General features: G+C 45.9%; 1 protein-coding gene across 1 annotated transcript in view; it reads left to right on the top strand.

Annotated features, from left to right (window-relative positions):
• WWC2 (WW and C2 domain containing 2) overlaps window positions 1-17,388 on the top strand; it is a 157,477-nt gene that overhangs the window by 33,665 nt on the left and 106,424 nt on the right. Inside the window, exon 2 of the mRNA XM_066573497.1 lies at window positions 16,095-16,204. Coding sequence (XP_066429594.1) covers window positions 16,095-16,204 — 110 coding nt within the window. The remainder of the gene's footprint in view (window positions 1-16,094; window positions 16,205-17,388) is intronic.

Genomic DNA, 17,388 nt, shown 5'->3' with positions numbered 1-17,388 from the left:
AAAACATGCTCAACGCACGAACATAGAACATACAGCGTTTGTTTTAATGTGCATTCACTGAAACACTCATATGAGCAGCCCCATTAAGATGAATGGAGGCTTAGTACAGCATGTTTAGCATATGTTTACAAATGACCGCTAAATGCTATGTGGGGGGGGGGGGGCTGTGTGAGAGTGGCATTAGATGCCGTAATCAGCAATGACTGTAGCATATGTGGGATTAAATGTAGAGGATTGATATAAATGAGCAAGTCCTCATCCATCATTTCACTCCTTTTCTGGGAAAAAACCCATATGTGACAATTGGAGAGCAAATGTTCTTTCTGATTGGGGGGTGATAAGATGAACAAAAATTTGTGTCACCCCCTTCCCTGTGCCAGGGAGATAGATACACAGGAGAACCACAAACCCTCCCTGTTCCTGGTTCTCCTCCTCTCTGGTGTACACACACTGCCTGAAAACTTGACCGCTGTAAAATGAGCATTCCCAACCCCACTTCAAACGGCTGTAGCTCTAGTTCTGTAGGGGCAACCAACATGCTTTTAGTGTCCCTAAAAAGCAAGAATTCTAGCTTTGAAGTGACATCAAAAGAATGTCAGCAGTGCTGATAGAACCGTCGGTACAGCGGTTTACAATGGAATGGACTCTGTTGGTCCGAAACGGTAATGTCCTCACTCAGAACGAGAGCTGCTAGGGGGTTAATACTTATGATGACAGTCCAAAATAAACTAAGATCTGTGCTCATTTTAATACATTCCGTGTGATTAATTCCAATAATCTGGTCTTTTATAGAAAAGAAAACCCTTAATAAATGTGGCGCTATGTCTCTATACTCGGAAACTAGTTAAACTGATTTATCGCGGCACTACCTGGTGTTTAGCATTATTAAATGCATGCCCTTCCACCTTTCTTTCCAGGCAATTGCTCTAGTTGGATTTGATATCCTATTTCAATCAAAGGCCACAATTAAGTAGTCACCTCATTTAAATAAATAGTGTGCATAATTAGGGGACACATTTGTTGTAGGTTGGGTCTGTGCCACATTGACTAAAATGATCCTCTTAATCATGGTTCTTTATAGATAGACATAGTAATGAGTAAAGGTGCTAGAAGGCCATGGATGAGATTAACAAACAGTGTGTTTAATCAAAGGATCAGTGGGAGACATGGTATTTTCTCTAATTGTTTATAACTTAATTGACTATTACAAATTATTACTTTTTAGGGTTGTATTTAGTGTTACGGAGAAAAACAGTAATTTTCATATTAATTGAAGGGAAATTTTTTTATCTGTAGTATGGCTGCATTGTGGCAACAATTCCGTAAGATAGTTTAATTATTCTAAGGACTCGAGATAATTGGAAATTACCAAATGACACTCCCATTACCCAACTCTCTTCTTGTGCATGAGAGGAGACTTGTTCTGATTTGCTAACATGTATACTTTTTTGCTATGAAATGTGTTAGGCGTCATGCCCAAGGCCGTGGCAGACTCCGCTAGAGGAATATTGCAGCGGAGTCTGCCACAGCACCCCCTCAAACCCCCATTCTCACCTCCCGGATCCACCACGATATCCTTGTCCCTCGAACTGGCGCGCATGCGCAGTACAGTGCATGACGCGCCAGCAGTGCGGGATGACGCGGTGGGTGGGGACGGGTATTCCCACGATACAGCAGAAGTATAGCGTGACGGCCGGCTTCCATGGACTGCAATGTTAACAGGCCGGGCGCATTCCCGTGGCAAATGGAGCATGCCGCGGTTTCTTTCATACTGCAGAATTCCGGAATTGAACCATTCACAGCCATTCATAGCCATTCATTGAGCACTGGCTGGGATTGCCTAAGCGTCAGCCAATCACAGCCAGCACTTCCAGGAGGTGGGGATTTTTCAATCCCCATCCAGAAGAGATGAAGAGAAACTGTGCCGAGACCCGGGCAGAAGCTGTGGCAGCGGTGGAGAGCGCTTCTAAGGTGATGTATGTTGTTTGTTTTCTTTTTCCTGCAGTTAGGGCTTAGGTTATGGCTTTGACAGAAGGATTTCCTACTGTCAAAGTTGCATCACACCGCACGAAAATTGCGTTTTCATGTGTTGCAACAGAGAGGAAGGCTCATAGGGAAACATGAGCTACAAAACCTCGCATGTCGCAGGCATACCACCGGATCCGCAAGGTCTTTGTGTTGGGCTGTGGCATACTACAAAACATCGCATGTGTGAAGTAACCCATAGGAAAGCATGGGCTTCACATACATGCGATTTGTAGCATTGCAGCAACGCGACAAAATCACACCTGTGTAAATCACGCTTGTGCAAATGAGGCCTGAAGGTGGTTTTACACAGACGGGTATTCTGCTCGTTAATGAGTTCTGATCATCAATATAGCCTTTTGATTGACACTCTTTAACGCAGTTTATATCCACATATAGTCTGCATTTGTCAGCCGCACACCCCTGTTTACATGGCGCGATGTGCTGCCAATGAGCGAGCATCCATTCAGCCAACTAACAAACATTTGCTTGTCTGTTGGCTGATCATGAGCATATTTACATGGGCCAACGGTTGGGGTTGAATGTTTGGGGGAATGGTTGATAAGGTCAGTGCTTGGACTGTGTAAAAGGGCTTTTCTGGGGCTCCATATAAAGAAACCTTTACAGGGTTGCAATCAAAGGCTATTGCGGTTAAAGCCTAGGAGTGGCTGAATGGTAGTGGGCACAGTGAATGGCACATAACCATAGCCAGCTTATTTTCCAGATTTGGTGCACAGGGGCTGTGGCTGTTACTCTGAACAGGGAGCAACTGAAGGAGTGGAGTTCAACTTTTTCTTTCGCAGTGTTCTAAAGTTTTTTTTTTTTTTATGAATCATGTAAAACGCCTTTTAAAGTGTTTTTCCCTATCCCCAAGGTAGGTGATAAGTAGCTGATGGGTGGGCTGCGACCACTGGCTCCAGAATGAATGGAGCGATGGTCAGGCATGCACATTTCTGCTCACTAATTTCAAAAGGGTCTGCCAGAGATGGCTGATTGGAACTGTAGTGCGTACGCATAACCATCATTCTATTTGGGGATATTCAAGACCCCCCATCATTCTCGTGAGCATCGGGCATCCCAGTGGTTGGACACCCATAATCAGCTGGTTAGCTCCTACCCTGTAGATGGGAGATATCCTATTTTCATAGGAAAACCCCTTTTACGTGGGCCAATGATTAGCTGTATGAACGCTCATCCATACAGTCGACCCCAACCATTAGTCTGTGTGATTTATACCGGTGATCATCCATCCAACAAATGATTGTTGGCTGATCTAATAGAGGACAACTTATTTTCGTGAAATAACCCCTTTGTGAGATTCTAGATTCCAGCATATATACAGCATAGGACATAATTAGCGGATCGGCAGAGGTCCCACTGCTGAAACCCCCACCGATCTCAAGAATGGGGCTCCCATGTATTTTTGTTAGCCATTAAAAGGTATCACATCTACAAGATGACTTGGTTTCTCTCACTGAGAACAATCACACTTTGCTCTACTGGCTGACACCATACAAAACTTTTTTTCGGATTCCCAGGACTGACACCCTGGACGTTGTTTGGCAGGTTATGTTTGCTTGTGTTGAGCAAGACCTGTGGACTAATGCCTGGTATGTGAGGAATGGAGGAGATAGCACATCCAGGATTCCTCAGGTAGTAAATCCTTCAGGAGAAAAGTTACACTTCTGAACTGCTACTAATTATACCTTTTTAATTGACTTTCAGCGTCATTGCTCACACCCCAGTAAATAAAGTGTCATTCATTATCATTGTGATGCAGGTATACTTTATAGCAAATCCTACACCTTGTATGAAATTACTGAAGGATAAAAGGGTTAGACGATGACATTAACGTTTTCTAATCGAACCAGAAACCCGAAATATTGGATTATTAAACTGACCAAAGTTTGTGTACTTTTGAGAAAAAACAAAACAATTTCATGTTGCGCTTTCATAAAGGAGTGAACATGCCCCTAAACCATGGACGTTCTTTGTAATTCATGGGGGTCTATCCATTCTGCAAATAATCCAGCTGACCATAAAATATTAAGGTACATGCCAGGGCGGGTGTCTAGAATGGCTCATCAATATTTCAGTTATTGTGCGAAGAGTAAAGGCTTTGCAAGGCATTTTCCATTCTGTATCTAGTCAGGCTGAGATCCACTACAATGGGTGGGAAAGTGAGAGTCTGATCACGAAGGTTATGCGGCACGCGGTTAACCGGCAGAGGATTTCAGCTCCGGAGTATCAAGTGTATTGCTACTGTATCGTTATACAGCTGTATATTGAATTAACCTGAACGGTAACTAATTATTTTGAAGCTGTAACAGATCGGCACTCATCTCAAGGAACATTTACTACTCTTTAACCATGTTTTGTGAGGTTTCAAACGCGTAAGCTGCTGTCAGGATGTCCTGATTTTATTGCTAGGGATTAATGGAAGAAATCAAGGTCTTGATCTTGCTGGTTCCTGGGACAGGTGTTGCTCTGCTCTGTAGCTACATGCTACCACGTGGGGTCCTTTTTTCTGCCCCTCCTGGGGTTTAAACTGTGAGCTGCTTTGTATCGGAGCATGGTGAGTGGATACATGTTATCCGCACATAGTGCTCAGATATAAAGCATCTTGTACATCTTCAGCAGCTATTGCCCAAGTACTCACCCAATCTTCAGCTTTTTCTCCTGACTCCTCCAAACACATGAATGCTCAATCACTAGTGACATTTCACACGTACGCCCCCCCCCCCCCCCCCACTCCACGTCATTCATAGGACTAAATCTGCAGGAAAATACACAACAGAAATTTGTGGTTTAAAGTATCTTTAATTTTTTATTTTTTTTAATTTTAAAGTGGAATCCGTGTGAAAAATCCAAATCAGATTCCGCTGTGTGAGCATACGCGGGGTATGTTTAGATGGCGGAACTTTCCACACCAATTCCACCTCTAAGGCGGGGTCCTCACAGGATGGACATCTTGGGGATTGTCCGCGGGATAAGCACAGCTCCAGAGCGCAGCCTATAGCCGCCTGCATTCTGCTGTGGCAGTCTCTCCCCATAGGGAAGAGAGAGGCCGCTGCGGAAATGAAAAAAGAATTGACACGCCGCGTCTTTGTTTTCTGCGCTGCATGCCAATTTCAGTGCGGTTTGGCCGCAGCGTGTTGACTAGAGTTTTGCAAACTCTCGCCCACTTGACTGGCTAATCGCGGGATAGGAAGCCGCGGACGGAATTGCCATGCGGATATTCCGTCCCGTAAGAATGTAGCCTAAAATGAAAAGTGTTAAAATCTGCCTCCCCCTGTTGCAGCTTTTGGCAGAGATCCGCTTGCAAAATTCGCTCTGGCGATGGGCAAAATCTGTGTGTGCAATTGGGAGTTGGAAAACTGTGTTCAATGCAGTTGTTAGCGCTGGAATTCGATTCAGTGGTGAATTGCGCCGTCTGAACGTACCCTTGTGCTGCTCACGCGTGTTCAGGAAATACAGCGCAAAACTGCAGCGTTTTACAGCGATTTCGCACACGTTAAAGCATTTTTTAAAGCACCCCCATCACTGTGATGGGTGATGAGGTGCGCTAAAATGCGGCAAAATAAGGCAGACTGTGCTCACAAAATCGTAGCGTTGGCGTCTTCGAGCGCTAGTTTGCAAAGTCTCATTAAAATTAATGGCAGCGTTTTAGCGCGGCATTTGCGATGCCACACTAACCGCGGTATAAAGCGTCCTGTGTGAGAGCGGCCGTAGGCTGCCTGCAAGAAGATCATGTGAGACTGAATGAAGCGTGATTTGTGCATTGCGAGCCGCACACGGCAGATGTTTTCTTGCATTGCAGCGTGTTCTATCTTTGGGCATGCTTTCGCATCGCACCGCCCACTGTTCTCAATGGGCCGGCGGCAGCATGGCAGCGCGAGCTAGGTGCATGTGATGTACGGTCTCCCTTTAAAAACAACGTCCGCCACTATGGAGGATCGCTTCTTCCCCCGAAGTGATGCGAGGCAGTGTTGACATAAAACGGCGTCGCATCAGTGGGAATCATGGCCCGATATTGCGCTTGCCCGTGTGAAGTTGGCCTTAGGATGCATTCACATGTTGCATCATGCTAATGGAACAGAACAGATCCACCGGCTCCTACCATCTTGGGATTCATTGTGTTTACTACTATTCCGTATAAATGAGTGCCGTGGTTATTAATCACTCGGCTATCTCTCAGAAGGTGTGGGTAGCTACTATTCATATTAAGGGAGTGCTATGTTATGACGTTGCCATTGGTATGAGATATGGAGATGGGGCCAAGAGGTTCCGAAAAACAGGCAGTAGGTTTATTATCAGAAACCTCAAGGGTTATATACCCCAGTAATTCGTGCTTGGACAGGTGGGAGATGTCTTGGTGTTCAGAGCTCTACTTCCATTATTCTTGTACAAGGTCCGTAGGTCAGCCGATAGAAAGTGGTGTAATGACCTCTGTACCTTGAGTGTGTGCCAGACATTCCAGCCATTTCATTGCCTGATAAAGGTGCTTCCTGAAATTTTTAGTTTTATGATATGCAGCCTTTAATGACTTGCCAATGTAACGCCCCATCTGAATTATTCATGTCCCTGCTTCACCTGGGTATGTTCAAACTGTGCAGATGTAAAGCTTTTAACTTGTCTGATAACTCCTCGAAAGAAAGCATTCTTAATCAACTAACCCCTTCCCACTCCAAGACATGAACATGCGTCCTGACAGGGAAGTGCTACACGCAAATAGAATGTAAGCTTACATCCATCGATGGCTCAGAAGCTGAGCCCGCGTCATCCACAAAGGGCGCCAGGTGTGACTGACAGCCGGTCTCCTGCTGCAACAGTGAGAACACCGATCCCCACTGTTAACCCCTTACATGAAGCGATCAATGTTGATCATGTAAAGTGTTTACTGAGAGGGAGCTCACTCTGTGACATCAGCCCTCTACCATGTAATCATGGAGGGCCGATAAGTTGCCATGGTGTCTGGGTCTGCAGTGGCCTGTGATCGCTATAATTAGCGACTGACCCTTTGCAATCCATTTTTGGATTCAGTGTTTCCTAGGGGGCTTTCTCCTTCTGCCATTATACAATGGTGCCATCTGCTGGCTAGAGCCAGTACTGCGGTATGTGACTTGCTGGAGAGGCTCCCGACAACGGAGCAGCCAGTAATATACAGTAAGAATACCCTGCTGGACGTCTTCTGACATCGGAGCTGTACAGCCTTCAATCAGAATGTCTTTAGACGTCAGACAGGGGATTGGAAAGGGTTAATGCATTGCAGTACAGAAGTGAAAAGAAAAATTGTTAAATATACCGTTCTGCGCATATTTCCCATTTGTTTAAAAAACATATTTTTGCCATGGAAAACTTCTGCAGTACATGGATGAGACGTGTTAAAATGTCACTTAAATGGGACTGAGATCTCAGGACATGTGGTGGATGAACGTGATGTCACAGGACTAAGAAGCGGCTGCGGCGATCACCCGGGCACTGCAGCCTTTTAAATCAGCTGATCAATGGGGGAGCGGGGCATAGATTATCAGTATTACGGCTCCTGTCTACGGGCGAATTTTCACTGCTTTCCCCGCGGCGACAATCCGGCCATGGGGAACGCAGTGAACACTTTCCATAGCGTTGCTATGGAAAGCGCAGATCCCCTGTCCACGAGCGGAGAATCATAGTGATTCTCCGCCCGCGGCCGGCAATTCGCAGCATGCTGCGAATTGCCGAGATTCTCCACTGTGAGCCTATCTGTCCAATAGGCTGACCGCGGCTATCCATCTGCCGGCTCCTCTTTTTCGGCGGAGATCCACCGCGGAATATCGCAACACCCATGGACAGGCAGCATTAGAGTTTGGAAGACTCCTTAAATATTCAACTTTCAAAATATTGCCACTCATAAAATAATTTTGGTGAAATTGGTGGTACGATACAGTAGCCCTCATGGAAAACATCATAGCAACTTGTTCAATACCTACAGCAGGAAAATACATGAGGGATTGTTAATAGTGAGGCCTCCTGCTCGCTTGTGTTTTTCTTGCGCGTTTTTTTCACGTGATATTAATACTTTTTTTAAAAAACGCGAATGACAATGGGACTTTCTAATGCTAAAAACACATCACACAAATCGCAAAGCACAAACTTGCAATTTTTGTTTGAGTTTTTAACATTATAAAGTCCCGTTGACATTTGTGTTGAAAAAAACCGCAGCGATATCGCGCAAGAAAAACGCAAGTGTGCAAGAGCCCTGAGAAAGCGGTAAAGGATTTATGTCAGACTGGTTGTCTTTCAAATAAATCTGTGTGCATTTTTTGCAGTCTGTATTCTTGCCTTGTTATCAGGTTTACAGCAGATGTATCATACTTGTTCTAGTTTTAGAGAGATTCCGCCCTCTACTAACCGACCTCATCCTGACATCTGCATCTCAGTTTGTGGCGCCACCATAGCATCCAATCTCTGGCCCAAACATGTCAACTGCACCTCAAGAACATCACAAGAATCCGCCCTTCTCTCACCATGGACACGCTAACCATGCCCACTGTTGCCCTCATCCACTCTCGGCTCCATTATTGCAGCTCGTTGCTGATCGTCCTCCCCCGCGCCTGTCTCTACCCTCTCCAATTCATCCTGAATGCGGCAGCCAAGTTCATCTTCCTGTCCAGCCACTACTCGGACGCCTCTGCCCTGTGCCGGTCACTGCATGGGCTGCCCGTTAAATACAGAATTCAATTCAAACTCACAACCCTCATCCATAAAGCCCTCCACAGCACTGTGCCGCCCTACATTGCCTCCCTCCTCTCAATTCACTACCCAGTCCGCGCCCTCTGCTCCACTAACTAAATCAGATTAAGTGCCCCTTTTCATGTGAATCTCTTTCCCGCCTTCCACACTTCTCCAGAGCAGCACCAGTCCTCTGGAACGCGCTACCCCAAACTATCCTGGCAATCCCGACACACAAAACTGCTCTAAAAACACACCTCTTTAAGCAGGCATACGATATCCCCTAAACCAAACCCCTCTTTACTCCGCCTGATAACATGCTGCCTGACCTACTGACTACAATCCCTGCTAGCCATAATCAACCGCCCCCTGCAGTCACACCAATTCAGCCACCACACGTCTTAATGTCTGACCATTGCTTATGTGTATAGCATCCCACGCTCCCCACCTCCCCATACCGCGCACATCCCCAGCCCCTTTACCTTCTGTATCACCCCATTACTTGTAGTATTTAAAGGAGATGTCCCGCGCCGAAACGGGTTTTTTTTTTTTTTAAACCCCCCCCCCCCCGTTCGGCGCGAGACAACCCCGATGCAGGGGTTAAAAAAACCACCCGCACAGCGCTTACCTGAATCCCGGCGGTCCGGTGACTTCAATACTTACCGCTGAAGATGGCCGCCGGGATCCTCTATCTTCGTGGACCGCAGCTCTTCTGTGCGGTCCACTGCCGATTCCAGCCTCCTGATTGGCTGGAATCGGCACGTGACGGGGCGGAGCTACACGGAGCCGCTCTGAGCCCCATAGAGAACAGCAGAAGACCCGGACTGCGCAAGCGCGGCTAATTTGGCCATCGGAGGCCAAAAATTAGTCGGCACCATGGAGACGAGGACGCTAGCAACGGAGCAGGTAAGTAAAAAACTTTTTATAACTTCTGTATGGCTCATAATTAATGCACAATGTATATTACAAAGTGCATTATTATGGCCATACAGAAGTGTATAACCCCACTTGCTGCCTCGGGACATCTCCTTTAAGCTGGTTGGAGCAGGACCTTCACCCCTACTGTTTACATGAATGGATTACTTCATGTAACCGTGGTCTTGTTTTTATTTCCCCTGTCTTGTAAGCGCTGCGGAATATGTTGGCGCTATATAAAGATGATGATGCTGATTATTATTACTGTTACCATATTCTATTCATATTCATTCCATGGTCTATTTGCCTACCCGTAATCTACTCACTTTCAAATTCGCACACATCTGCTTGCTTTTCCTGATTAAACATTGATAGTCGCCATCAAAAATGCTATACTAGGGGCTCATTCACATTACAGTTCGAGAGTTCCATTTTCCTGCTTCTCCTGTGGGCCATGAAAATTGCCCCCATCCCCTGGCCGAACTGTGTTAAATGAACCCCCATGGACTATAGTGGGGACCTTTTGATTTCCAGCCACCACTCCAGCGTTGTGCCAGAATATACAGGAAGAAATGGCGCCGCAAGCTGCTCTATTTCATCATGTTTCCTAGCAGAAAACATGACCTTCTGAGCGGAACCTCCGACACTGATGTGAGCAAGCCCTAAGACTTGTGATGTGGAAAGAATATAGGTCTGCACCGTCCCATTTTCCCTACTGCATAGCAGTTGTTGAATGCCAGATTTAGCTATGTACTGTATTTGCCAGCACTTTCTCTCCTATGCTTCCCATGCTGCCTTGCATAGTCTAGTCCCAATCAGCTGCAAGGAAGCATCTGAACAGCTGTTACATGTAGTTACTAGCTGTGTCCCCATGTCCCTGTTACTAGAGAAGCCAATTTGCGTAATACTTACTGGATTGCAAATGTGCTGGAAGGGAGACCCCTAGTAGTAGCCACTTAATTAATCTTCAGATGAGTCATGTATACACGGCTACTTGTTGATCTGTCTTGCTCACTCCAATTTGTACTCCTTCTACTCAAATTGCAAATTAAAGGGGTTGTCCCGCGCCGAAACGGGTTTTTTTTTTTTTCAACCCCCCCCCCCCCCCCCCCCGTTCGGCGCGAGACAACCCCGATGCAGGGACGTACAGAAAGCTTACCGTAGCGCTTACCTTAATCCCCGCGCTCCGGTGACTTCTCTACTTACCTGTGAAGATGGCCGCCGGAATCCTCTTCCTCCGTGGACCGCAGCTCTTCTGTGCGGTCCATTGCCGATTCCAGCCTCCTGATTGGCTGGAATCGGCACGTGATGGGGCGGAGCTACACGGAGCCTGCATTCTGCACGAGCGGCTCCATTGAAGAGAGCAGAAGACCAGGACTGCGCAAGCGCGGCTAATTTGGCCATCGGAGGGCGAAAATTAGTCGGCACCATGGAGACGAGGACGCCAGCAACGGAGCAGGTAAGTAAAAAACTTTTTATAACTTCTGTATGGCTCATAATTAATGCACAATGTACATTACAAAGTGCATTAATATGGCCATACAGAAGTGTATAGACCCACTTGCTGCCGCGGGACAACCCCTTTAAGCATAGATCACACCTTAACACAGTCCATGCACCCCAGAATACTCACCGCCGCTACTTTACCTTTGATACTAATTTGCTGCTACTGTGACCCTCTGTACCACATTTGAAGTTTCTCTTTAAAGAGTGGAGTGGTGGAGCGTGGCAGGAGGGTATGGTTTGAGGTTGATTGCTAGTTTTCGACTCTTGATTACAGAATCTTCCCTTGGAGTTTGGATTCAGGTTGGACACCACCCTGTGGCTGGCGACTTCTTTTTGCGCTACGGATGTGCCAGCTGGCGCGCCGCCGCACATGTGCAGTGCAGAGCCGGCGATGGCGCGGATCCGCGGTAACTTGCTGCGGGACTGACTGCTTCCATTGACTGCAATGGAAACCGTCTGTGCAAGGCTCGCACTACAATAGGACATGCTGAGGTTTTTCCCCAGCAAGCGGAAAATCGCAGTCGAGTTCCGCTCTTAGGCATGGAAAAGCGTTTTGCTTAGCATGTCCTATAGGCATTTATATGCTGCGGGATCCAGAGTCGACACTCGCTTCGGATCCCGCAATGCAAATACGCCCGTGTGCATTGGGCCTAAGGGTTCCTATTACACGTAACAATTTATCGTTCGCAACACTGAACCGTGTCAGAGTTCGCTCGTATGAATGATTGATCGTTCTATGTAAAAGCGCCCTTAGCCCCAGAAAACACTTTTAAATAGGTCATCAATATGTTAGTCCTGGAAAACACTCTAAGCATCACAAAAGGCAAAGATTAGTGTCTCCTTTTCTGGTCTTGCATATTTCGGTCAATTAACCTGGCATTGTGTTTTTGGAGTATTGGAGTAAAAAAAGGTGCCACATATACCCAAAGGGAGAATATACAAACTCCATGCAGATATTGCCTGTGGACGTTCATCATTGCTCTTAGTCATCTGCAGCATTTCCGCACCAAGTTGGTGTGCAAGGCATGTGGATTTTTCAACGCCTGGCCTGTGTCGTAACATCCGCTCCATGTGAACGCACAGGTAATACTATGTTTCCCCAAAAATAAGACCCTGTGTTATATTAGTTCTTGCCCCTAATGAGGCACTAGATCTTATTTTCGTCAGAGGCCTTATTATACTTACCTAGCAGGCTTGGTCCAGGTTCCTCGCACTTCCCACAGTCCTCGGCACTCGTACAACATCACTTCCTAGTTACGGGATTCATAAATCCCTCCAGGAAGCAATGGCTGTGATTGGTTCATCAAGCAATGGCTGTGATTGGTTCATCAAGCAATGGCTGTGATTGGTTCATCCAGCAATGGCTGTGATTGGTTCATCCAGCAATGGCTGTGATTGGTTCATCCAGCAATGGCTGTGATTGGTTCATCCAGCAATGGCTGTGATTGGTTCATCCAGCAATGGCTGTGATTGGTTCATCCAGCAATGGCTGTGATTGGTTCATCCAGCAATGGCTGTGATTGGTTCATCCAGCAATGGCTGTGATTGGCTCATCCAGCAATGGCTGTGATTGGCTCATCCAGCAATGGCTGTGATTGGCTCATCCAGCAATGGCTGTGATTGGCTCATCCAGCAATGGCTGTGATTGGCTCATCCAGCAATGGCTGTGATTGGCTCATCCAGCAATGGCTGTGATTGGCTCATCCAGCAATGGCTGTGATTGGCTCATCCAGCAATGGCTGTGATTGGCTCATCCAGCAATGGCTGTGATTGGCTCATCCAGCAATGGCTGTGATTGGCTCATCCAGCAATGGCTGTGATTGGCTCATCCAGCAATGGCTGTGATTGGCTCATCCAGCAATGGCTGTGATTGGCTCATCCAGCAATGGCTGTGATTGGCTAAGCAGCGGTCGAAGAGCCAATCACAGCCATTGCATTGGTTCATCCAGCACTGCATTGATTGCCTGAACAGCTATCGATGAACCAATCAACAGTCATCACGTTGTGGAGGCAGGATTTATGAATTGACTGCGAGCCGCTGCCAGACAATTAATAAATCCCGCCTTCACAATGCGATGGTTGTTGATTGGCTGAGCAGTGGTCGATGAACCAATCACAGACATCGCTTCATGGAGGCAGGATTTATGAATCCCATAACCAGAAAGTGATGATGTATGAACGCCAAGGACTACGGGAAACGTGCGTCAAATCTAATTTTCAGGATAGGAATTATATTTCAAGCCTCCTCAGAAATCCGGCTAGGACTTATTTTCGGGGTAGGTTTTATCTTCGGGGAAACACGGTAGTTGTTACATAACCCACACATCATAATTGGAGCCTAGAAAGATTGAGGATCTGAAGCTGTATCTTGATCTTGTCAGGTCTTTGCTGCAGACAAATCCTCGGTATGTTAATATCATTTAGCATTGCTTGTGAGTTCATTATTTTGGGGATTGGGGACAGATTTGACATGCATTCCATCACTGGGTCCCCTGTATTCAAGCATTCCTCCACACGAAGATCTGCAGTACAAATGAGCTTGTTTTCTTGACCTGACATCTGCAATTCTTCATGAAGATTTATTGTGCAAATTACGTCTGCTTGATTTTATGTACATGCTAGTCTATTGTTAATTTATGGGACGGTTTATAACTTTTTTGCCTATATAGTTATGTGCAAGTTGTGCATTTACTTTTTAAAGTGCAGAAAAAATGTCTAAAAAATATAAATTTTAATAAGTTTTCCTTTAAGTCTGGTGTCTCGACCTGGCCCACTCACAGCCCTACTGGGCAGCCCAGACTTGATGGCATTGTTTAGTGGTTCCACATTTCCCTCTAGATTGGAAACTCATCTGACATGTATACGTGACTTGTTTTTGGAGTCTGGTAGGAGGTCGCTATGCGAGTTAATGGGCGGAGGGGGCCCGGGACATGGTCAGATACGTACATACATGCAATAGATCAGTTCTAGCACACAACTCATAGCTCCTTTATCTCAATTTGAATAATTATGCATGTCCTCCACCCCACTGACGAGATCTCTCAGGTATACCATATTTTACTGGCAGAGGAGACACAGAAAGACCCATTGGTATTTAAGCAATGTTGGGAAAAAGAAATGGGTAAAACTTTCACAGGAACAATGGGCTAAAATTTTTATCCTGACGCACAACTTCGAGGTCCACTAAGTTACAAGAACTCAATTATAAACTTCTATCCCAATGGTACAGAACTCCATCGCGAATGGCCAAAATCTTTCCCCAGTCCCCAAACATTTGCTGGAGATGCTCCTCAGGTGTAGGCTCCTTCTTACATATATGGTGGTCCTGCCCCACATTCGTGCCTACATGGCACAACCTGTATGCAATGCGGCTTTTAACTCCTCCTTGACTTTTCCCCCAGAAATAGCTTTCCTTCCACTACTTCCTGGCTTTCTGGCAAGGACCAAAGCAAGTCCACTCAGATTCTTTCTCCTAGCCTTGCATCAACTTATCCCTAAGCTATAGAAATCAACATCCCCTCCTACATGACTGCTATGGCTAGGAGCATTAGGTAATATAGTGTATATGGAAGAGCTTGGCGCTGATGACGACAACAAACACGCCAGTTCCTACAACACGTGGGAAACTTGGATAATCTGTTCTTCACTTTGCTTGGACACATGGTTGGCATCTAGTGTTGTAACTGCATAACAATGAAATCTACTTTATTCTCCACTTTAATAAAATCATCACTATAAGTAGAATAGGGCCTTTTGGCTGTAGGGCATACCCTTTCCCGTTGACATACCAATGTTTCCCCGAAAACAAGACACTGTCTTATATTAACTTTTTCTCCAAAAGAGGCATAGGGTCTTATTTTCAGGGGTGGGGGGGCGTATACTCTCCTCACAGCCGGCGTTTGCGTCCCCAGCCACGGTTCCCCCCCCCCCCCCATCCCTGAGGTGCGGCAGGCTGCTCTGTAGTCCTTCCCGTTGTCATCTCTCTCTGGTAAATGGGGCTTTGAAATCCCCCTGCCTCAGCAAGTAAACGCTGTGATTGGATCGAGTGCCAGCCTATCACAGCCGGCGCTCGATGAACCAATCACAGCCATTCATTGATGTAATTCACTGGATGGCTGTCAATGATCAAGCGCCAGCTGGTATTGACTAGCGCTCGATCCAATCCCAGCTCTTACTTGCTGCATTAGGGGGCATTCAAAGCCCACATCCGCAGTGTCAGCTTTCACTTTAATGGAAGCTATCCGTGCTGGAACTGCACAAAAATGGGGCATGCTGCGACTTGTTTTCGGGACCCAAAGTTCTGCAAATCAAATCTGTATGTTTTAATCCATTTGTGTATGCCCATGCTTCTCTATGGACGACATGATTTGCGGATCTCCCGTGTGGGTGCCCTATGTGGATTCCGTAAATCCTACTTGCCCGTGGACATTGGGCCTTAAGGTCTGAGCGTGTCTGGTGGGAGAGCAGACCTAGTTTAACTATGACTGCTTTATATAGATGAAAACATAAGAATTAATCGGTTTGAGTTAGAAAAAAGGAAATGTATCATTCTGCTGTAAAACATGTTTGAATTTCCCCTTGTATCCTACAGTTCTTTAATAAAATACTTCTGAACCATAAAAGGTTTTCGTGGATTATAAAATGAAAGCGATTGTTCCACTAAGTGGTCTAGAAGTGGTTCTGTAGCTTTATTGGCCATTAATTACACAGCCCTGACGTATTCTACACTGTGGGATACAGAATGTTTTCGCATCTGTTCCTGTTACCAGAGAGGCTTAAAATCAAATTCTCCCTATTTCCAACTCTTAGCAGGTATAGAAAGCCTATCGGCATAAATGTAGGATGGAACAGAGAGCTTTGTCACGCAAGTAGTACGTGCTGAATGTTATCTGCACATCAATTTGTCATAGTAAATGTAATATCTTGTTCTTTTGCAGGTTAACAAAGCCGCTGTCATTTGCAGACTGTGTTGGTAATGAGCTGCCGTGGGGATGGGAATCTGGCTATGATCCGCAAATTGGAGTTTATTATATTAATCATATTAACCGTAAGTAACTGCGCTCTTTCACGTTTTATGTTGCTATAACTGGGGTGGTTTATCCTAAGGGGGATTTTCAGAAAGCCACCATGAAGTCACATTTTAGTGTGGATCTCCAGTTCGGTCGTATTACCATACAGTTATATGTAATCTAAGTTCAGTATCGCTGATGGCCGTCAATGGTTCCCCTTCTTTCTGCCCATGGAATCTGTGATGGAAGCTTCAGACGGAGTCGCACAATACAGCAAAAAATGCTTTATGAACGCTCCCTTACGTTCTATATACAGGACTGAGCAAAAGCTTTAGGCAGGTGTGCAAATAATGCTGCAAAGAAAGAATACTTTCCAGAAATTAGTGTTAACTCTTTGCAATCCAATTTTGGATTCAAGGTTTCCTAGGGAGCATTCTCTTTCTGCCATTATACAATGGCGCCATCTGCTGGCTAGAGCGAGTACTGCGGTATGGGACTTGCTGGAGAGGCCCCCCAACAACAGAGCAACCAGTAATCTACAGTAAGAATACCCAGCTGGACGTCTTTCGACATCGAAGCTGTATAGCCTTCAATCGGAATGTCTTTAGACGTCAGACAGTGGATTGGAAAGGGTTAATAGTTTGCATTTTGTCATTTGAAAAAAAAAAAAATGAATGACCAAAAGCGAATGTAAATCATCAAATCAATATTTGGTGTGACCACACTTTGCATTAACATAGAATCAGTTCTCCTAGATACACTTGCACGCGGTTTTTAAAGGAATTCAGCAAGAAGGTTTTTTCAAACCATCTTAAAAAACTAACAGATCTTGTGTGGATGTAGACTTGCTCAAACCCTTCTGTCTCTTCACGTTCTCCTGCTGAAGAATGAGGCTGGGTTCACACAGGACAGATTTGCCGTGGAAATTCCATACGGAATTTCTGTGCGGTAAAACTGCCCGCGGCTCCTAATCCCAGGATTAGCAAGCCATGTGGATGAGATTTTGCAAAAATGTCGTCCACACGGGGCGGCCAATCCGTCGTGGCAAAGCCAGGAAGCGGCGATGTGGCGCGGAATTGACAGCCGCAGCACATCAATTCTTTTTTTTTTTTTTTCCCCGCTGCAGCCTCACTCCTCTTTATGGGGAAAGAAAGCCGCAACAAAATGCTGGCGGCCGTACCGCTCCAAAACCCGTGGCGAAATGCCACAGGTTTTGAAGCTG

This window comes from Eleutherodactylus coqui, chromosome 7, assembly GCF_035609145.1.
Source record: "Eleutherodactylus coqui strain aEleCoq1 chromosome 7, aEleCoq1.hap1, whole genome shotgun sequence".
Classification (NCBI taxonomy): Eukaryota; Metazoa; Chordata; class Amphibia; order Anura; family Eleutherodactylidae; genus Eleutherodactylus; species Eleutherodactylus coqui.
Note: the sequence above shows the minus strand (reverse complement) of the source record. Positions and strands in the feature narration are given on the sequence as shown.